Genomic DNA, 22731 nt, shown 5'->3' with positions numbered 1-22731 from the left:
ACAAAACAGGACACCCAAGGGCAGTTGAGTTACAGGGAGTCACAATGAAATCACAGCTCTAAAGTTCTGTCAAGAAACAAATTTTAGCTGTGTGTGTACACAAAAATGATGATTCCTATGAAAATACCCAAAAAAATGTAAGAAGGGAGATTTGTGGTTCCCCTTGACAGACATGCTGGAAGGACAAATTAAAATAGCCACTGTTCCTAAGCAGAGTTTTGGTCCACCTGAGAATACACTGCCAGGGCTTAGCAAAAATCCACGAAGGGACAATTACTTGGAGTTGGAGATAAAGTGATACAAAAAAACAAAACAAAACACCACTGACACTGTGCTACTTCCATTTTAAAATGTCAAAGGCAACAGTGAAATGCATCATGGGCCAAGTTTTTTTTGTTTTGTTTTTTACTCCCCCACCCCCTCTTATCTGAGGACCGAACCCAGGGCCTTGTGCTTGCTAGGCAAGTGCTCTCTACCACTGAGCTAAATCCCCAACCCCATGGGCCAAGTTTTAAGGGAAGGCCCAAACTATGCTGAGTCCAACAGACCCAGACTTTCTTCAGTTACAGCCCATCCAGCTGGTGGGAGGAAGGGAATTCTGAACCTGTACAAGGTACACCTCACAAAGCAGAACTCAAGTCACTAATGCTGGCTTCCCTGCTCGTGAAGATCCCAGTTACCAGTACAGAGTAACTCATTAGCTCACTCCTCAAACTTGAGAAATAGACATTAGAAACAAGGCTTGACATGTGCAAGACAAACACATTTCTAAGTAGCTAAGGGCAGATCTTATACCCAAACTTCCCAGCAAGTCTGTAAAGTCACAAGGCACAGGTCTGTCCTGTGAAAAGGAAACCATGGCTTTGCACAGAATCTTCCTTCCACAACTTGGTGAATCTGCCACATACCCATGAGCATTTTAACAACGTTTTGAGACCCACCCTTTGACAAACTGAATTGGAATGTATTAAAAAAATAAATAAATACATTACTTTTTTCAAAACACTAATCCCAAAATTCATGTTCATTCTTTCCCACTGAACTTTTGGGGAGGGACAGAGAGAAAAAAGGAGAAAAGGAAGAAAAACTGATTCAATTAAGAATTTAAATTATTTCATCTTTTTTATTCCGTGACCTACCATTGAGACAGTCTGTAACAAAAGAACAGCGTATATTAGATTAGCACACAGTATATCAGACTAGTATCCAGGAAACAGCAACTGTCCCTTTGGCCATCTCCGATTTCTCAGCAGCCCTAAATTCACCCACCCATCAGAGACAATGGTGCTTAGCGTCCACAGACACAGTATGCCAGCCATGACTTCCAACTGACACTTAAACCGCACAAAGATAAAGCTTTCAATGTGGTAATTTTTAAATTTAGACTTATTCTGAAGTCTAAGAGTGAAAACTACAAAAGGGAGTAACCAGCAAGCCAGCATTTGAGTAGAACTCTCTAGAAAGCAGGGTGTGTCTCTGTATACAAGAACAAAGGGATATATACACATGAAAATGCATTTTATGGCATTCTACATCATTCATTTATTTTTGGCATTTAAACAAATATCAAATTAAGCTTTAATCTAATAACATAATTTTTATTTTTTAAATATAAAAAAAGATAGCCAACACAAAGTACAGACAACCCTCATTTAATATAGATTATGGAAATTTTAGAAATAGCAACAAAGCAGCTTTCTACCCCATACTAAACCCTAAATGAAACTTCTTTCCCAACTCAGTAACAGCCTAAAAGCTTTTCAACCTATCAAGAAAAAAAAAAAATCGATCATAAGCAATTTAAGTTAACTGGGAAGGAAGGGTTGGAGGGGATTAATCAGAACCACTTGCACACACATGGAAAATGCTTGCAGTCACTCCCAAATAGAACCCGACAATGTACATAAATCAACACGCCTAGTTATGAACTGTGAAATTTTGTTTAAAAAATAACAGTAATAAAAATAAACTGTTGGGTTATCATTGGAATAATGTAACACATAAGGCTGGAAAATACTGAAATACAGTTAAGACTCAAACACAAGTTTACTTAAAGAAAAAAAAAAACACAGATACACACACAAACAAAAAAAAAATAATAAAGTTTACCAGAGAAATTCAAGGTTAGACAGGAAAAGGCAGGACTCTCAGCAGGATGGCCTTTCAGACCACAACACAGCCACATCCTACCCACCCTCCTTAACAGACACCGGGGAGAGACTAACTCAAGAACAAAGCTTCCTGTCTCTGGACACCTAACCCCATCCACCTTCAGTAACAATGCCTCCATTTCTTTCTCTGGGGCTTGTCCTGTCTCTGTCTATTCTCCGTAAATCCAATCTCCTAGAACCAGTAACTGAGGGCAGATTACACTAGTTAACCACAGTTAACCAAGAGTGTAGACCTCAAATTCTCACTCACAATTCTGCATCTCATCATCAGTATTTGGCACCAGCTGGATAAGTAGTTATCATCAGAATCTGTGAGATGAGACCGATGTAGTTAAGTCACAACCCAGTCCTTGCCATCTACACTTGATTTCAAACTTAAAAGGCAGGTATAGACAGCCACACCGAAGTATTTCAGGGTTGGAGAAGAAACACTAGCAATATACAAACAAAACCAGGCTGAGGGAGCTGAACTAGTTTTATCTGTCTGGTAATTAGCAAAACATGGACATTTCCCACACTTAAACTAGTTTAATTACAGGCAGATGTCTTTCTACTGTACTAGGATATTTCTATATCCATTCTTCTAATCCTTAAAGGTTAAAATCATTTATTCTATAAAGAAATACAGCAAACATGGCCACAGTCTAAATATGTCACTTGTGTCATATGGAAATGGAAATTTGTGCCACTTAAAACCCCTGTACTGTTATTACATCATTACGGTAATTCACCAGTGCAGGACCGCCCTCACCAAAAAGCATGGCACTCACTGCCCAGGTTGAACACTAGCACTGCACAGAGAAGCGGTAACAGCCAAGTCCATACAACTCTCTATTTATTTGTGAATGAGCATTCAGTTAATGCTCCAAATGAAAAAATGGTGCAGTAAAGCAACTTTTAGTATAAAGAGACAGGAAGCTGTGAAGCCAGTGGCCACTTGGCGCTGCAGACAGAAGAGAAAGCAGTCTGCATGGGTGAAGCATGGACCGGGAAGAGGAGAGGCACAGTAGGCAGATCTCAGACGGACAGTGACACAAAGCTGTTGTACTGCTGGATGTTTCGCTTGAGGATATCTGAGCATGGGCCAAGGACACGTTCAAACCGAGGTCGGTCCAGCTTAACACACTTCAAAGGGCCACGCGCAACCACTGTGGCAGCCCGAGGACGATTCATCAGCAGGGCAATTTCACCTGGAAAAGAGAAGGGCAATGGCTAAGAGCAGACTAACATCTATAGAAGCCATTTCCTTAAAAGGTCCACTTCTGAGAAAGAGAACAAAGATTTACTTTTCTACTAACTGAAGTAAGAGGCCACACAACAACTGCATGTTAAAAAAATATTGCCAACTAATAGGTAATCAAGTCACTCTAGTCTTTCACGCCTACAATCCCAACATTCAAGGGGTGGAGGCAGACAGGAAGATGACAAGGAGTGAGAAGCTAGCCTCGCTGTACAATAAATTTCAGGCACTCTAGGCGACCTAAGACATGGGCGTGTGTTTATGTGTCCCCATGTCCATCTATTAACTGAGTGAAGTTAAATCTTACAGTATTTCTCTGAGAACCAAAAAAAGAGTATAGGTTAAGAAATCTAACAGGCATCATGACTATAATCCCAACACTTAGGAGGTTAAGGCAATAGATCTGAAGAGGGCCAGCCTGCAATGTTATCTGAGGCCCTATCTCAAAAACAAATAAAGGCAGGGGGCATACATTTAATCTCATCACTCTAGAAATAGAGGCAGGTGGATCTCTGTGAGTTTGGGGGGCAACCTGGTCTACAGGGTGAGTTCCAGGCCAGATTCTGCCTCAAAAGTAAGTAAGTGAACAACAACAACAATCAGAAGACCAATTAGGAAAAACTACACTCAGAGAGATTTAAATCATGTATCTGTTGTCAGAATGTAACATACCGAAATAATCAGAAGGCCCCAGTCGTCCCACTTCAACAAACTCTTCATTTTCTGACCGACGCTGCAGCACAGCAGCTGTGCCCTGTAACAACATCAGCGAGAAGCTAAACAGATGTTTCCTAACCCAGAGGGGAATGTAAAGGTGTTATGCAATCTCAGCTACCTTGCAGAGGGGAGCGGAGGACTCAGCAGTTATTGCACCTTGTCTATGCACTATGGTCAAAGGTGAATGAGAAGTCAAGTCACCCCCCCCCCAACTCCTCACCCCCCTGCCCTGTGATTTTCATTTAACCAGCATCCCACTACCAAGGTTCTTATCCAGCTCAAGCACTTAAGAAGGAGTTTAGAGTCAGGTTAGCAAACTTTATGTAAAGGCCAGCCCAAGCTTGCTGCGTCTTTTGAAAATAAAATATTTGTAAGACTATCACACTCCGGGTCCATGTTTCTATGGCTGCATTTGCAGTAAGACAAGAGTTCAGTCTCTGAAGACGCTATCTGGACCTGCTTAGCAAGCAGAATTATAGGTAGATGTTTCAGATAACACAGTAACTTTTAGACTTGTAAATCATTACCCAATAGCCTAAGTACCTGTGTTTTAAACAGCAATGGTTCAGAATCCTATTATGGTTGAGGGGTTTTTTAGCATGGTAAAGAGTAATATCACCAATCATGGTAGGGCCCTTCCAAAATTCTAATTCAAATTCTTTGACAACTGTAGCAGCCTACACATAAAGCTTTCTGTGTATACACATAAAGTATTCTGAAGTAAAAGATATTTTTAAAATAAAACGTCAGCTGGTCCTAAAACTACAAATCAGATTAGCTGCACCCCCTCTAGGTGAACAACACTATAAGGAGTCAAAGCAGAACTCTATACCTCTAGAATAATGAAGAACTCATCCCCTGGCTCTCCTTGCACCACAATCTTCTGTCCATCCTCAAACTGGACAGGCTCCAATGCATCAGCTACTGTGAGACGCTCCCACTTGTCCAGAGACTCTGAAAGACAAGAATCCAAAGAATTGCTTTATGTATTTGGTATGCTAAAAAAAAAATAACAGTAAAATTTAAGCAAAACCAAAACTCTACAGAGGTGCAACCAACTAGCATCCCCACTCAACATCCCAACAGGCATGTTCTAGCTGCATGGGAGCAGCCCCTGTCTCAACAGGACAGCTTGACTATTACTGCAGACAGTGCTCAGAGCCCTCCTTTAACTCTGGCCAGCTTAGATCAACTGCATCCCATGGCAAAGGGCTAAAAAAATGCAATTCTGAACATTAGCATCCAGTAAAGCAAACCTACCAGTAAGTAACCAAAGAGAAAGCTTCCCTACACACCATTCCAAAGGTTCAAAGAAGTAACTTGTCTACTTAACCCCTCAACTCAGTTTACCTTGTGAATAACAAGGAGCTGGAAAGTAACTTTTGTTCCCACAGACCCAACTAATGTTGAAAACACTAAAATAAAGGACAAATAAAGCAAGAAAGTCAAATCACTGTAACAAAACCACAGGAGTTTGTCACCTGGGAAAAATGACTACCCACAGCCGATACAGGACAATTTTAACATCTCCCAATCTATGTAAGGAAATCTACACAAGTATGTCCAATTAACCTGCTCAGTTTTAAATTTCAACAGTTTTAAATTTCTGGATCTTTTCAAGAGGCCAACAAAGATATCTAACTTTTCTCAGACAAAACCCATCAAAACCCATTCCTGAGACCAACAAGGCAGAAGCTGCAGCAGGAATAACTGTCAATGTCCAGAGCATAAAGGACACTGAGAGTTTCCTGCATCTGTAAAGGAAGGAACAGCATCCATGCCATCAGAAAGCTTTTACCAAGTCAGGGTTTGTCATCTATCAGCAAATTAAATGAATACACATTAAAATTACTATTAACTTTGCCAAACTTTCAACACTGTCAAAATTACATAAGCTCATGATTAGCAAAAGCAAACAAAAACATGTATAAAAACACATATGAATGAGCTAGAAGATTTAAGTCAAGTAAAAAGCTGTGCCAAGTATCACAAATGCTTCAATTTATCAATTCTTCATACAATTTTCCAAAACTCACCTAAAATAGACACTTTACTAAGGAATTCTTCATACATCTTCCTCTTTCTCAGAGTGCTTCCCTATTTAAAAAAAAGTCATGTCCAAATGTAATTATCACACAATGCTACAGATTAATTAATTTACATTTTAAACCAACTAAAAAAAAGAAGTAAATGTGGTAATATATTGTGTACCCTAATAAAATGTGCTTGAAGACCAGAGAACAGAACAAGCCACAAGATTAAACACAGATGCCAGGTAGTGGTTGCACACACCTTTAATCCTAGCACTCGGGAGGCAGAGCTCCGTCTGGATCTCTGTGAGTTCAAAGCCACCCTGAACTACATGAGATTGACTCAAGTCTAGAAGAGAAAACAAGAGCCAGGCAGTGGTGACACACACCTTTAATCCCAGCACTTGAGATCTCATGCCTTTGCTTGGGAAGCACACATGCCTTTAACATCAGGAAGTGACGGCTGGGTGGAGAAAGGTATATAAGGTGTGAGGAGACAGCAACTAAAGCCTTTTCGGGTGAGGAAGCTCATTTGGCTAGAGGCCTATCCGCTGAGGCTCTTTCAGGCTGAGGAGTTGGTGAGGTAAGAGGTGGTGCTGGGGCTTGCTCTGCTGTTCTGATCTTCAGGCAAATTTTATCAGGGTACACGATGTATCACCACAAGTATATACAAAGCTTGCTGCTGTTGCTTCTTGACTCATGACCACTTTTCTTTGCACTGAACTGTGAGGTCCTGTGCAGCTCTGCACAAAGCTCTCTGTGAGGATCCTAAAGCAGCAGCAGGTGTGCAAGCAGCCCAAGGGAGGACACAGTTCTAGGAGGGAGTGAAATGCCAAGCAGTTCTCTAAAAAGCAACTAAGCGGCTAATCATGAATGAGCATGAGACTTCAACAGCGTAGCTGACTATCTCCCTCCCCACAGGCTGCAGGCAGGGAACAGACAACTGCCACTTACAATGAAACAGGCAGGCCACAGTCCTAACTAACTAGGCTTGTACAGCCATACCATCCTGATGGGTGATGTCATTCTGTATGTTGTGAATATGTGTTGCTCTGATTGGTTGATAAATAAAGCTGTTTGGCCAATGGTGAGGCAGAATAGGGTTAGGTGGGACATTCTAACTAGAGAGGAAGGAGAAAGGCAGAACAGAGAGACACTGCAGGCCGCCGCCATGAGAAACAAGATGTAAAGATACAGGTAAGCCATGAGCCATGTGGCAAAATATAGATTTATAGAAATGGGTTAATTTAAGATGTAAGATCTAGCTAGCCAGAAGCCTGAGCCATTAGGCCATACAGTTTGTAATTAATATAAGCTTCTATGTGTTCATTTGGGTCTGAGCGGCTGCAGGACAGCAGGGCCACAGGAGCCAGGCGGGAACAAAAAAACTTTCAGCTACACCATCCTGAACACTCTAGATCTATCTGAGACAAAGTGCTGGGTGCACTTGGAAGAAAACAAGAATACTTCATGTGCTTTCTGACAAACTTTGCACACAAGATAAAAGACCCCAGTACTACTACATATACCTGCATATGTGCACATGTGCATATTACACACACCATCTGCCCTCCATAGTCACAGGTTCCACATCTGCAGTCAACTGCAGACAAATTTTTATGGGGCCGGGGTGTGTGTGTGTGTGTGTGTGTGTGTGTGTGTGTGTGTGTGTGTGTGTGTGTGAGAGACACTGGCTCAACATGCAGACTTCTTGTTTCCTACAGAATGTATCAACAACCTATTAAACAATGTACTGTGCTTTAAATATCGAAGCTAAGCTAGTGATGGCTTAGAATAAACAAGAGTATGTACACAGGTTATGTGCAAACACTATGTCATTTCTGACAAGGGACTTGAACATTCATGGGTTTTGGTGCACATGGAATAGAAAACCAGAAAAAAGCCTGCAGCTGAGGAGCTAATGAGAATGGACAGTAGCCAGGGGAGGAAGAGTCATTTTTCCTTAGGGGTGTGGCTGCTAGAAAGCTGCCCATGCACCACTGTGAATTCAAACAGCACTAATGAGGCTCAATGGGATATATGTACATATATATGTATACACATAGGGGTTCAAAGAGGTGGGAGAGGGACAAGATTCCCTCTCTCAGGTCCAGGGGTATGAAATTGTCAAAGAATAAGTAAAAATGTTGTTTTAAATAAAAATCCACAAGGATTTCAAAGCATGTAAGATGGCATTTTTTTCTAAATTATGTGTACGCCTGAGTATGGGTTTGTGCACACAGTGTAGTACCCATGCATCTAGAAGAACGTCTCAGATTCCCTGGAGCTGGAGTTACAGGTGGTTGTGAGCTGCCTGGTGTATAAAACCAAACCTGGGCCTGCTGCAAGAGCAGTTAGTACACACTCTTAATCACTAAGCCATCTCTCTGCAGCCCCAGACTGTGTATCTTCAAACACCATATGGGCACCAAGAAAACCATTCAAGATGGATAGGACCACTTGCTGGGACTTAAAACATCTAAAGCTCCTCTGCAAGATTATCAAATTTCTCAAGAAGTCTCACTGGGAATAGAATGCCTCAATGGTCTTTTGCTTTAGTAATTCCTCTAAGAAGGCAGCATGAGTTTATTATTGATAACCCTGCTTCAGTTTAGAGAAGATGATTACTTCTGAATGGCTTTAAATGACTTTATGCACTTAAAACCAATCCAGTGGGCAATCTATGGTGGGTAAGATTAAGTAAGATTAACCCACTAGCAGACAGACTGCTAAGACGAGCTGACCATTACCTACCTACACGCACAAGATTCTCTGGTTATTCCTGACTTAACTTTTGTTTTACTAACCCTGTCTCAAGTGACATAATATTAATCTGAACCTAATGCCAACCATTAAAAGTAGGGAGAGCCTCATTTTACCTTGGTGATAATAATAAGGGTCAGAATTCTGAATCGCATTCTAAAACCCATAGCCTCTTACCATGAGGATTCTTCGATAGCTGTCTCGGTCAATGCCCCACAGTTTCACATTTGTCTTTGCTTTGACAGTGGCTGCTCGAGGTGTTCCATAAATCAAAGCCAGTTCTCCAAAGCTCCCTCCTTCCCCAACACTGGTTGCCCATTCATTATTAACATAGACCTAAAATAAAAATGACATCAAGTATGTATTTCTATCTACATATACAACTGTGTTAATTCTCAGACTTTTCCAAAAGGAAGAATTCTGAACCTGTTTTAAACAAGAGCATATACACATCTGCAGAACAGAGCAGAGCAAAACCACTGACAGTTGACAAGTTAAACAATCTAATAAAGGTGCCCCAGCGGGCTGTCGAGGAGAAATGTTCAGACAAGTTTTAATATCAGATGACATACATTTACAGAAAGCTGTGCTGGGCACTTTATGTGTATTAGGTCACTGAATTTCCTAATAACCATAAAAGACTGAGGTGATTTTTATCATTACTTCACTGGTTACTAAAACAAAACAAAACAGAAATTTTAAAAGCTGTACTATTCCACAGTGGAGCCCTAAGCTCTCTTACAGGATACATTCATTTCCCAACTGCTACCCCCAGTGAAAGTAATGAGTGATATGCACAGATAGGCAAGCTACCTTTAAAAAGTTTGTGTCATAAAAATGCTTGGCAAATGTTGAGGAATTGACTTATCAAGGCTATAATCATCTGCCTTTGCAAACACTATGCTTAGTGCTTAGAAATTAAAAGTTAAATCAAGATTATCAACATATTTTTGCTATTATTAAATCTTACATCCATTTCTCCTTGATCAATCACATAGAAGTTATCCCCTTCATCACCTGGAAGAAAGTAAAGAGTCAGATCATTAACAAAACAATCAATTTAACATAAAATAGTAAACTTGTGGGTGGATGCTAAGTGATTGAACTTAAGGGAAAAAATGAACAAGGTTTTTTTTTCCAAAAGACTGACATGAAATTAATCACTCCTTTTGGTCATCTCACAATACCTTTTAAAACTACACTTTAATAAAGCCACTTATGGGACCCATGAGACAGCTCAATGTGTAAAGGCACCTATAGCCAAGTCTGACAAGTTGAGTTTGATTTCTGGGACCCACATGGAGGAAAGAGAAACCAATTTCTAAAAGATACCTTCTGAGCTCCACAGACCAGTGCTGTAGCATGCACATGCACAGGTGTGCACAAATATACAAAAAAAAATAAGTCAATAAAATCTAATTTTAAAAATGTTAAGCCACTTACACATACAAAGTTAACTGCTATGTAATGTACAAACACAACATCTCAACAGTTAATAACAAAAGGATAGGCTGCCACAAAATGGGAAACTACTTGGCTTATGAAGAACCATGAAAATGTTAAGAATAAAGAAAAGCATCCAACACCTAAGATTCATGTTAGCCTACATGGGCAAAAAATGGTTAAGATGCTGTAGGAGGCATAGAACCATGTAACAGATGGGCTATATGATGCAGAATGTGGGTGGTTTTGTTTATTTGATCTTAAAAAAATAAAAATAAAAAGGACATGTGAGTTACTGTTCTGAAATTCTATATAATATCCAATGACAACATAGGCATTCCCTTCAACGGTGAAGTTATCAAAACTATTAATCCCACAGAGAAAGTGTTCCTTCTAACTTAGAGAACTGTTTAATAACGAAAAACATGCTAAGGCCTACAGACCCCAATAAAACGAAAAGCATCTTCATCTCACTTCCTTTCCTTTCCTATGATCACAATGCACGCCAGCAGCCCTTACCTTGCTGAATAACCGTCTCTCCAGCAATAAAGGAGACTGGAAACATGGCATCAAAAATGTCACTGCAGGACAGAAGAGGCCTGGGGTTAGACTTCGCAGGTCTCTTCTACAGATTTCAAACAAGCTTAGCATTAGCATCTCAGATTCTCAGTTCTGTCACTTGGTGCCCAACTAAGAGCCTAGAACTTGCAACAGCGACAAAGGTTTGGTACCACCACCCCACTGGGAAAAGAGTGTAAAAGTACCAGCCTGCACCTACCTTCTCTCATTATCATCAAGGTGTGAAAACAGCACGTTCTTTTCGATGGCCTTGGCTAAAGCAGCCATTGTCTTATAATCTTTTGGTATAACCTAGAAAAATATTAAAGGCCAAATGACAACTTAGAAACCAAAGACATTTCATGATGGTATCGTGCATTTCAATTAATGGTATTTAAACAATGGTATTTAAACAAAGCTATTTTGAGTTAAATATTTTCACTACAACACACCTGAATGATTCACAAAGTACTCAACAAATACTGATTAATCCCCTTGCCTAGAGCCAGGCTTATATTTAAAGGTCAGTACTTGATTCCAAGTTAACAACTAAACCAAAAACACATAAACCAAGATCATTATTCTGAGGCAAAACTAAGTACTTTATAACAAACAGTTTGTAAACTATGATCATACAGTATTGTTCGTTTCACAAGCATCAAGTGCCTGGGGCCTATTTCCCCTAAAGGTAAAAACCTAACTCAACGTTGGCAGGCTCTAAGGAAGAGCGGACCAGGATGAACGCAACTTGTAGGATAAAAGGTTAAAAGTCAAAACCTGAATCACACAGTGTCAAGAGGCTGACAGCGTCAACTAAGGGAAAAAGGAATACTGCCTGCTTCTGCTGCAAGAGAATGCATGGAAATCAGCAATGCCTAAATGTCCAGTTTCTCGGGAGGAGCTATTACATCTGTTCTCAAGTGCTAACAACTGCGCCTTTGTCTTTCTTTGACATAGAACATGTACTCATCAAAGGCCTATAGCTGACTACGAGGCGGGCCTCAGAAACAGGTACCACAGTCAGACATCAGAACTACCTTTCTAACATAGGATGCAGCGTCTTCCTCTGTGTAAACTTCAGCACTGATAGCACCACGTCGCCGACGGCCCTTAACCACTGGGTTGGGAGGAGGAGGAGAGATTTCATCCTCCCTGGAGTCAGTACGAGTGCCAGTTTTCTGTAGATTCTGAATCTGTTTTGCCTCCTCCTGAAAGAAAGTTGTTTTTCAGAATCTGAAAGCTGGTACTCTCAAATTCCAATGACAGCCCAGCTCACTTCAAACCTATTCCAATACGAACATAAGGAGAACAAGTCAGTTCCAATGGGGGGGGGGGGGAGCACAACAGAGTAAAATCCGAGATAAGTCACCGCAGCACGGTTACTCGGGTAGCACAGCACACTTTATCAGCGGCAGCGCCATCAGTGCTTCCTGAGCCAAGTCACATGAAAAGGGAAATCAAGGATTTCTTTTTATCTACTTGGCCTCTCACTAAAAAGTTCTTGGGCCTGAAGGGAATAAAATAAGAATGTTATCTTCTATTTCTTCACTTATTTCATCCATTTTTTGACTCCTCAAAACATCTTTCAAATTCAAGTTAACTCAGCAGTAAGCAAATTATTTAGAATAAAAGTGACAAAAAACAAAAAACCCCAACACCTTAAGATACTCATTTCTCGTCTCTACATAGCTCTAGCCCTGCTTCCAGCAAACAGATCAATTCAAGGACTCTGAACTGTGACTAGCAAGGTGCTATCAGAGCTCCTTCCTACTAGTGCCAGTATGATGGAACTCTAGTTCTTCCAGGCGAAGAGTTATCAATCCAGAAAAAAACACAATGAGAAAAACAAAAATAACCATTATTCATGTGAGTATTTAACTATAAGCACATTTACTTCTTAACTCAGTATTCTAGTAGTTTTGCTTCTAGAAATTTTAAACAAGCTCATGTGCAATATGACATCTCTACAGAAACATTTCTTCTGATTAGTTTTGTTTTGTTTTTCAAAATAAAACCTTGGAAACAACCAAAATGAAGGTCAGTGGCAGTGGTTACACCATACTCATACATAGGTATCACCCTTGTGTTAGCCATTGAGTTAGCTCAGGCAGTCAAGTGCTTGAGCAAGCATGAGGACCTGAGTCCACCCTCCAAACCCACTTGAAAGAGAGAGAGAGACATGGCACAAACTTGTAACCCCAGCCCTGGGGAGGAGACAGTACCAGCTCACTGAAGATCCAGGCCAAGGTGAGACCTGTCTTACACAAGGCAGGTGGCTATAAGGAACAGACCCAAAGGTTGTCTTCTGTCCTCCACACACTTACCTACGTGAACACATACAAATACATACACACAAAGAAAAAAACAAACCACTCTTTTAGAGATGAATGTATCTGTTAACACCCACAGATTGCCTTCAGAACACTGGCTACATGTAGAGGCAATGATGGGGTGGGAAGACCTTTTATACTGGCACAATTTCAGTTTGTGACTCATTTAAAACTTTGTATATTTTAGAAAATTCACTCACTTCATTCAGTTAGTCCTAGAAACTGGTAAGACCTTCCTATTTCATATTAACACCAAACGACAAAACTCACCTAAATTCAAAGAGTAAAAGCATTTTAAAAAAAAAAAAAAATTCTACCTCTCAAACTAGTCTTTGTCATTTCAGAAAATTTTCATTTAAAAATTCACAAATGATAGGCTGGGGAGATGGCTCGGTTGGTAAAGGGCCTGCCATGCCAGCACGAGGACCTGAGTTCAGATCCCCAGGACCCAAGTAAAAGTTAAGTGTGGCTACACACATCTTAGCAGACAGGCAGATCCCTTTAGCATTCGGATCAACCAGTCTAGCCAGCTAGCCAATCAGTCAACTCCAAGTTCAGTGAAAGCTCCTGCTTCAAAAGATAAAAGAGCACCTGATATCAACCTCTGGCCTCTGCGCATGCATACACTTGTGCATCCACTAACATACACTACATACTCAGATGCTATATACTACACACACACACCCCTCACAAATGAAGTATCATTTCGGACTGTATTCTAGTTACCCAAATTTTAAAGATAATTCTGAAGTAACAAAAGCATTCTGATTTTAAGTCTTATGGATTCCAGTGAGGGTCTAAAACAGCAATCTGAATATAACCTAGTCTCGATGACTCAGAGACATTCCTGAGATCATCCATTTCTAGTGCGTACAATGATACATTTGTATATCCTTACTCCACTGTCATCACTCAGCTGTGAGCCTCCCTCTTAGCTCTCAATCTATTTACCGCTTAGTAATGTTCAATTTTCCTGATCTTCTGCATATGCTCTGCACTAAACTGAGCTTAAAATTCTCGACTCTTAGGTTCAAATTGTTTCCACCACTCTTTTAACATGTTCTCCTAAGTATCTGTTTCTTCCCTGCTCTCGTCATCTTTCTTTGTAGACGAGCTTCCCACCCCAATGACTTGAGGCTTGGGTACATGATTTGCTTGGGCCATAGAATGTAAGTGGACATGTCACGCTATTGTGATCTGCCTCTAGTGGCCTGGATTTCTGTTCTTTCTCTGCCTTGAGATCAACAAGCCCTAGATAATGGCTGTTCTTTCCGCTCAAACCCAGAACGAGACACACAAACCAGAACGAGACACACAAAGTAAAGACAAGATAGGCACATAACCAAGAAATACAGTGAAATTCCAGAGCTACATGCTGTTGCTGCAATACCTAACTCCTAGGATCACAGCTATGATTTAACTTCCATTAGATTCAACTGCTGCCTCAGCAAAATGGTATCAACACCCTACCTTATACATCTCAAGTAATGGGAAAGAGATAGACTCTGTGTGTGTGCGAGTGTGCATGTGCATGTGTGTATAGTGCTTCACACAGTATTAAGCACACAGGAGACACTCAACAGTAGTAGACACAACTCCTCTTATCCACCAGACAGGCCAGGTTCTAGTAAATACAGGCATAAGAGGACTTAAGTTCCAGGCACAATAGTCTGAACTAAAATGCAGCTGTCTCCACCGACTAACTCTATTCTTTTGTGTATTTCTTCTGAAGTCATTGAAGGTTTCAGAAACATAACCCCTAGTTAATGAGGAAGGAGATGGTAAGAACGTGAGTTTATTTTCAGACATAAAAATTAACACGATACATGAAATAATAGCTTTGTTAAAAGGCCAAAAATCTAGTTAATTAATAATCCAAGTGGAATATTACATATATTCAACTCTGGCAAGCTGATAAAAAACCTCAATGTACAAGAAAGGTGTTTTCTTGTGTAACTTTTACTGGGAGGTGGGGGTGGGGGGTGGGAAGGTCCATGCACATTAACTCTAAAATCCCATCCACAGAGAATCTACAATAACGATTATCTGTTGCTTTCCACCTTGGTTAGTCCTTACACACTCCTGTGGTAAATACAGGCTTTGAAATTAGTGTCATGCACTCAACACTCCCTATAAAAAGATAGGCACTTAATGTCTCACCAACTTAATCCTCTCATTTGATTTCTACTGATGCCCAAAGAAGAGGGATCGCCTTACCGTGACCCATTTCAGAACCAGATCTCCAGGAACACGCTTGATTTCAAAACAGAGCACACTCCTGGCCCGTATGTCCATTATTAACGATTGCTTAAGTAAGAGAAAGCCAGCATTTCTACTGCAAATCCAAGGTGGCAAGACTGTATTCAGAGGACGATTTAGCAGTTTTCTTTTCTTCCAGTTAGTCTAATCATTCTGATCAATAGCATTTTAAAGATTTCCAAGGAAATAGTGTAAAATACCTACTTACTGAGCTACTCAAATACTTTTTAAAAACCGTCATATGCATATTCTTTTATGTAAAAACATGGACAGGAAGAAACTGCCCAAACCAATGTGAATATTGCAGATATTTCTACTGTACAATTAGATATGAAACATGTTATCAGAGATATGAGCCCCAGTATTTGAATCTCTTCAAGACTTGAATATGCACAGCAAGCACAGCAAAGTGGTACATTCACCCCCAAACATTTACAGAAGCAAACTAAATCAACTACTTAACACACTGGGTGAACCAAACTTTTGAATGCATCATTTCTTGAGGAAAGTGCACAGAAGCATCATCCTAGAGGCAAAATTGTAATTCTGCTTAGAAATGCACATCCTGGAGGCTGGAGAGTAGGCTTGGTAGTTAAGAACACTTGCTGTTCTCTGCAGAGGTCTCAGGTTCAGTTCCCAGAACCATATGGTGGCTCATAGCCATCTATAACTCTAGCTCCAAGGGATCTGACACCCTCTTCTGACCTCTGTGGGTACCAGGCAAGCATGCAATGCACATACATTCATGCAAGCAAAACATTCATACACATAAAAATAGGTAAACTTTTTTTAAAAAGACAAAATATACATCCTGTGTGTGTAACAAGACAGAATAAAAATCAAATGCATACTTTCTGGGAAACAAGTCCTAATCAAAATTATACAGTAAAAATGTGATAGCCATCAATCTCCTGTCTTCCCATTACACAGCTATCAAACAGTAAAACAAGAGTTCAGAAGTGATTTTGATTATACCACCCCAAGCTAGACACACAGATGTGTGATTATAGTTTTAAAGGTGGGATAAACTAAAAGCTCACCTGCTTTCTTGAAGAAGGGCACTAACTGCTTTTAATTATTTCTCAATTCATACAACTATCATACTACACTTGATTGACTGTACCTGTTTTAGTCAATTTTAAACATTATTTAAAATAGTCAAAACCAACTGTTTGGAAACCCTTTAATAGCCAAACAAACAGCATCGATTCAATTTCTGATAGATTCTCATTAAAATTACTAAGAAATCCTCCACCGCATGCTAATGTAATTTCTGTTGGACTTCTCATTTGGTCAGAATTCCTCTTCTCCCAAAAGGCGCGAACCAGGCACATTCAGAAGCATTAAACCTAACAACAACTGCCATGGTCATCACATCGCTCCCTCATTTATTTTTACCTTCTCCAGCCTCTCAAAGTATTCCCGAAGGAATGCCATAGGTCTCTCGGGTCGAGCAGTGCACAACTGCACAATAGAATCCTTCAGCAGGGCCTGGATGTTGTGCTTCTGGACATAGATCTCACACTCCCGGAGACTCCGCTCTTCCTCACTGGCGGTAGTACTGCCAGACGCCATGATTCTCTGGGAGAAGAAGCACAGGTGCGCTGGGTAAGCTAGAAAGTACAAATGCAAATCTGGCCTGTGACTTATTAAATTCACTAGACAGCAGATCCAGATAATTCTTTTCCCCACTCAATGGTTTGTGTTTAAAGAGGAGGTGGGGGCTGGGATATAAAATATGTACAGAATTTGAATTCCTCAAAATGAAACTAAAGCGTTTCATTTCGTTCCTACTGTTCAACCTGAGCTCAGTGTGCACAGTCAGAGAAGCCCCTTAGCTCCTGGGAGAAGCAGGAGCCAGTCTGCCCTGCTGAGCAAGTGAGGCAGTGCTGAGGACTCAGGCCCTAAGAGAATTTCATTCAGCAGTCTTGCAAAAGACATCATGATGATGACGTGGGAAATGTGTAAATGGTAAACAGGACAGAGAATTACAAGGGCACACAGGTCGGCTCTAAGTGAAAGCACAGAGCACAATGAAGAACATCTGACATTCCCCTGTGCGCACCTCCCATCCCATGAGCACAGCTAATGTCACACAGCAAACCACCAGGGCAAAGGAGCTGATTAGCCAAATATTAGTGGAATCAAATTTTCTGAAACACAAAAGAAGCCTCGGGTGCCTTTTCTCAGCAATCTTTCATTCCATTATCTTTCACTAAAATACAGCCCTAGAAGGTAATACAATTATCAGTGGAAAGAATTGAAAGGCTGTAGTACAGAAAATAAAATCTATCAAGCAAACTAAGATTTTCTTCATCTAGATAGGAATATGTTAAAATACACTGGCTGAAAGCTTACAGGATGACTCAATAGATAAAACTGCATTCAGACTACATTAATGTGAAATAGAAAGACAATAATGGGCAGCCAACCTGCCACAGAGTTAAAAGCTTGGTACTTCTAACAGACATGTAGTTTTCCTCCTAACTCCTAATTACTAAGCACTTGAGATTAAAGGATGACTTCCTCTCCACTCTGCAAACCATCTGAAAATTAACCACTTTTCAAATGATAATGCTCACAGACCCACCAAGTCAAACTGTGAATTTAAAAGAAATAGCAGGATAAAGAACTATTTCAAAGTGCTACAATGTTATCATTTTGTTTTGACAACTTTCAAGATAAAGGTCAATAACAAGCAATTAGCAGAAAATTAGGAGAAAGTTTGTGGTTCCACGACAAGCACACACATTAGAAACCAGAGACAGGCACACTGTTATTTCAGAATAAATTCTAAAGGGAAGATTTTTAACTGTAAGATAACATCTGCTCTTGCCATGCTTCCAGGTCAGACAACTATCTGAAACCAAGAATCTACTTCAGAGGAATTTTCTCCATTCCAAATACTGAAGGTCACCAGGAACATGAATAAAACAAATCTTTTATGCTCCAAAGCATCCAGTCTCGTTTCCACAATGTCAGTACATGTATATTTGACTGACTAGAGGAATCGTTCCCAGATCTGGTCTCTGGCTGGTAAAGACGGCTCAACTGGGCCTAGTAAGTGGAAAATGGTTTACGCACTACACAGACCAAAAGGGCGGCACTCCCCTCAAATTACTGCAGTCACCATGTGAAACCCCAAATAATCGAATTTTATGGCCTTAATATCTTTAATCGGTTATGTCTTAACTCCACATTTGTGCTTATTTTTCAAAGCCCAACAACTTAGCTTTCCTCCAAAACAAACATTTTAAACCCATCACTACACTGTCTATTCATGAGGGCAGATTCCTGAGGAAATTCAGCTCTGATGAAACTCTTGCTTTCAGAAGGACTACACTGGAAGACATATTTAAAACGCTGTGAGAGCCTGTTGCTGACACGGCCCACATCCCCTGAAGGATGCCAAGGAACACTAACACGGCCCTGGGGGTCGTCCTCGGGTTCGAGCTTTCTTTTCTCTGCTCAAGAAACCTATCTACTGGGGTTCCCTCGAGTCACCGGCCGTCCCCACCCCCGTACTGAGCTGGAGGGGTTAACGGGCGCCGCGTATTTTCAAGAGGGAGGACAGGAAAAGTGCCCTTCACTTCACGTAGGCCACGGTCATGACCACTGCGTGCAGAAGGACGACCCTCATCCCTCACCAGGCACAAGGCCTCAGACGGGGAGCAGGAGGCCTGGGAAAGGCTGGGGGAGGCGCTGGGGGAGGGGGGGTGGAAATCGGGAAAGGAGGAGACGTGAAAGGGGGGGGACAAAGAGAACTGGAGCTAGACTGGAGTCACCGAGCGGAGGGGTGGAGGGAGACGAGCCCGCGAGGGGAGGGGAGCCCAGCGCAGAAATGACCGAGTGGAGATGAAGACTACAGCCGAGTATCACGGCCAGGACAGAAGAACCACGACGGATTCCGGTTTAAAAAAACCGAGCTGTTGTCCTTCAGGAAGTGGGGGAGGGAGGACGAGCGCGGAGGCCGCGGCGCGCGGGGGCGGAGGCGGCCGGGGAGCCGAGGGAGGCCCGAAGGCCGCCGCGCACGGCCGGGGACACGGAGCGGCCAAGGCCGGGGGCGGAGCGGTGGGGGGCACGGGCGGCCTAGGGACCCCGTGGGGAGGGGTGCAGGTGCGGCCCGGGAGTGCGGGGCCTGCGCGAGGCTCCCCGGCCGCCTCGGAGGCGCAGGGGGTGCGGCCGTCCCCCCGCAGCGCGCTCCCCGGGGCGCCATCTTGGCTCGCTCCCGCGCCTCCAGGAACGCGCGGCGGGGCACCGCGGCCGGAGGCTCCCGGGGCGGCCCGCGGACCCGCACTCACCTGCGGACGGGCGGCGGCGCGGGCGGGACTTGCACGGGGCGAGGCTGCCGGGGTACCGGGCGTCCTCAGGGCGAATTCAGCTCGCACCCTCCTCACTCCACTCAGCGATAGCGGCTCCGCGACGGCTCCACCGGAAACGAGCCGACCGCGGCCAATCAGAGCTCGGCTGCTGACGTCAATGCGCCTCGCTCTGGCCAGAGCGGTTGCCTTGGCAACCTTAAAGGTGCAGGCGCCTGGCTTCCTCCTCCCCCACCCTTAGCCGTCATCTTCGGGCTAGAATCGTTCTCTTGCAGCGCAGCTATCCATCTTATCGTCGTGTATGCACAGCCCCTCCCTCGTTCCCATCTTTTCCTTCTCTTCCCGCTAACCTAGTTTCTATCTCCTTTCTTTCACTTGCCCCATCCTTACCTGTCTTTAGGTGTCTGGGGGGTCCTCTAGATTCTTCTGTTGTTGGGAGGTCTCAGTCTCTCTCCTCGGTTCCTCCCAGGGCTCTCACGTCTGCCTCCCTCCACGCCTCTGCCTTTTCTGCCTTCCTTCAACCCCTCCTCCAGCTGACCCACGTGGGACGTTTCGGTGACAGGTGGGCGACTCCGCCCTGGGTCCTGTGGGGCGGGGGATGGGGGAGTTAGGACGCCGGGCAGGCGAGGAGATTCCTGCTGTTTTCCAGGCCCTGGAAGAGGCGGAGGCCCTAGCGGATCTGCCACAGCTGAGCGCAAGCGGATGCTGGGATGCTCGTGATGGACAGACTGCGCATCCTGAGAACGCCCCGCCATACCCGGGGCTCTGGACTTGGCCTGTCATCCGGTCCAAGAAATCTGACCCTTATCAAGCCTCTGCTTGGCTAATCTGACTGCTGTCATCAGTGGAGGCCCTGTGGTGCCTACAGAGGCACAAGACAGGGAAAGAGAGAGACTTGAGTCCTACTAATGCCCTCCATATCATGCCTGATTGCGTGGTGCGCAGTACAGACGGGCAGATCATGTCAGTGACCACACAAGAAATCTCAGCTGCAGGAAAAAACGGGAGAATTTTGGAGAAAAGGCAACTCCGTTATTCCTTCAGCCAACTTTCCCCCATAAGTATCTGAACTTGAATACAGGGGAGGCAATTTCAGACATACGTAGTTACATGAATAAAGTGGGCCTAAATAAATACATAAAGTAGGCACTTGCAGTGTGTGGGTCTGCATGGCTGCGGGTATTAACAGCCTCATCATGTATGTTCTAGGGCAGTGTGTGTAGAAAACATCATGGATTTAACACTTAATACCCTCAAAAGGTGATAATATCCCCTGCATCATTTTCACATTGATCCCAGGTTAAGATATTTGAGCTAAATAGTATCTTTAAATTTCACTTTTTTTTTTTACTTTTTCAGTGTAGCTATTAGAAACTCTTAGTTACATTTCACATGTGTCTTACTGTATTTCTGATGGGCAGAGCTGTCTTAGGAGCCTGTCTTCACCCTTAAATCCCTCCGACTAAAATAAAGGCTCTGGATATTAGTTATGATTATGCCCTGGCAGTCAGGTGAAGGAAGGGGGACTAGAAGAAGGAAGTTGCTCCCTTCGATTGCACCCCCACCCCCAGCATGTTGACCATTGGCTTTTTTTCCAGAGATGAATGGAATGAAAGATTAAAGGCAGTCATATAGGATTTCATCCTCTCCAGTACAAAGAAAGGCTGATAAACTCAACTCTAAGCTGGCAAACAGGAGAGGAAATGTGATAGCATTGAGCATGCCTGGTCATGCTGTGGGGCGGGGCGGGGGGAGGGGGGGCGCTGCAGATAAATCTGAGTTTGGTTTCATGCTCTGCCATCTCCGGTGATGGACTTAATCTCCATGAGCCTCAGTCTCCTCCATTTCCAAAGGATAGATGGGACTGCCTTAACATTGACTAATGTGGATAAAAGCAAACATGTGTATAGCACCTACCATGTGTGTAAACTGGCCTAGGTGCTTCAGACATAATCATGACCATGCTATGGTGTTGTCATGTCAGAAAGAACATGACACAAGAAGTTAGGTGACTTACAGCTAGTGTGGTTCAAACCCAGGCAGTGATCCTAAATCACCCTCCTGTGCAGCAGGACACACACACACACACACACACACACACACACACACACAGAGTACCCCACACAATGTAGGAAACATTAAATGAGAATTTGTTTCTTATTTCTCTCCCTTCCTAAACTGCAAGGTGAAGTGTGAGTGGTGCTGTGTCCACGCACTGGTGTTACTTTCCTAAGGCAGTTATGCCACTTTAGAAGAAGGAAACAAGCAAGCCGGTGACATCGAGCCCGATGTTTGGAGTGACAGCTGCTTCCTTGCTAAGACCTGGCTGTGCGTCCCCATTCAGTGGCAGGCAGGCATCAGTCCAGCCACCGCCGTTTCCTGTGTCAGTTGCTCTCAACCTTGTTCTAGCTGCCAGAGTCTCGTATGCTCGGGCTTCAGAAGACAAAAAGGGAAATGGGCAGTGGAGAGTTGAGCCCGGGAGGGGTCACTGAGACAGCTGTTGTGAAAATCCAACAGCCTCCGGGCTTTCCAAAAGGCACAAATGTGCTTGCAGTTCCACTGCACCACTCTGAGAATACCAACTTGTCAATTACATGGCAGAAAAGAACAGTTGTTTGACACTAGCCTCTTCAAGGTTTCCCTTCCCCAGAGACCCTCTGCCCCAGACGCAAAGATCTGCTGATGCCCTTAAGAAGTTTACATTTCAGCCGGGCGGTGGTGGCGCACGCCTTTAATCCCAGCACTCGGGAGGCAGAGGCAGGTGGATCTCTGTGAGTTCAAGGCTAGCCTGGGCTACAAAGTGAGTTCCAGGAAAGGCACAAAGCTACATAGAGAAACCCTGTCTCAAAAAAACCAAAAAAAAAAAAAAAAAAGAAAAAAAAGAAAAAGAAGAAGTTTACA

General features: G+C 42.9%; 1 protein-coding gene and 1 long non-coding RNA gene across 4 annotated transcripts; one reads left to right on the top strand and one right to left on the bottom strand.

Annotated features, from left to right (window-relative positions):
- Nucleotides 1-1103: 1103 nt before the first annotated feature.
- Prkar1a (protein kinase cAMP-dependent type I regulatory subunit alpha) lies at nucleotides 1104-19974 on the bottom strand. 2 transcript variants are annotated; one of them, XM_059272037.1, is made up of 11 exons: nucleotides 19813-19974; nucleotides 16910-17092; nucleotides 11960-12130; nucleotides 11143-11234; nucleotides 10884-10945; nucleotides 9892-9938; nucleotides 9099-9257; nucleotides 6165-6225; nucleotides 4961-5082; nucleotides 4084-4165; nucleotides 1104-3361 (listed from the first exon to the last, which is right to left on the bottom strand). In XM_059272037.1, the coding sequence occupies exons 2-11, from the start codon at nucleotides 17084-17086 to the stop codon at nucleotides 3189-3191; spliced, it is 1146 nt and encodes a 381-aa protein (XP_059128020.1). In that variant the 5' UTR covers nucleotides 17087-17092; nucleotides 19813-19974; the 3' UTR covers nucleotides 1104-3188. The 2 variants fall into 2 exon arrangements, with proteins under 2 accessions (XP_059128020.1, XP_059128022.1); XM_059272039.1 differs by lacking the exon at nucleotides 19813-19974 and adding an exon at nucleotides 19297-19480.
- Nucleotides 19771-20985, top strand: LOC131917899 (uncharacterized). Of its 2 annotated transcripts, XR_009380771.1 has the most exons (3): nucleotides 19771-20035; nucleotides 20300-20392; nucleotides 20480-20985. It is a non-coding gene; the product is annotated as an uncharacterized LOC131917899 (long non-coding RNA). The 2 variants fall into 2 exon arrangements; XR_009380770.1 differs by lacking the exon at nucleotides 19771-20035 and having other exon boundaries at nucleotides 20042-20392.
- Nucleotides 20986-22731: the final 1746 nt, after the last annotated feature.

The sequence above is a fragment of the Peromyscus eremicus genome, chromosome 8a, assembly GCF_949786415.1.
Source record: "Peromyscus eremicus chromosome 8a, PerEre_H2_v1, whole genome shotgun sequence".
NCBI classification, from domain to species: Eukaryota; Metazoa; Chordata; class Mammalia; order Rodentia; family Cricetidae; genus Peromyscus; species Peromyscus eremicus.
This window is presented reverse-complemented; position numbering and strand designations above follow the sequence as displayed.

Excerpts from the sequence above, each read along its gene's own strand:
- Prkar1a (XM_059272037.1), bottom strand. The coding sequence starts at position 17,086 with ATGGCGTCTGGCAGTACTACCGCCAGTGAGGAAGAGCGGAGTCTCCGG. Across the intron at positions 9,939-10,883 it reads AGAGACGGTTATTCAGCAAG|GTGATGAAGGGGATAACTTC; the intron begins GTAAGGGCTGCT and ends ACTTTCTTCCAG. Across the intron at positions 4,166-4,960 it reads AGTTCTTCATTATTCTAGAG|GGCACAGCTGCTGTGCTGCA; the intron begins GTATAGAGTTCT and ends ATGTTGTTACAG.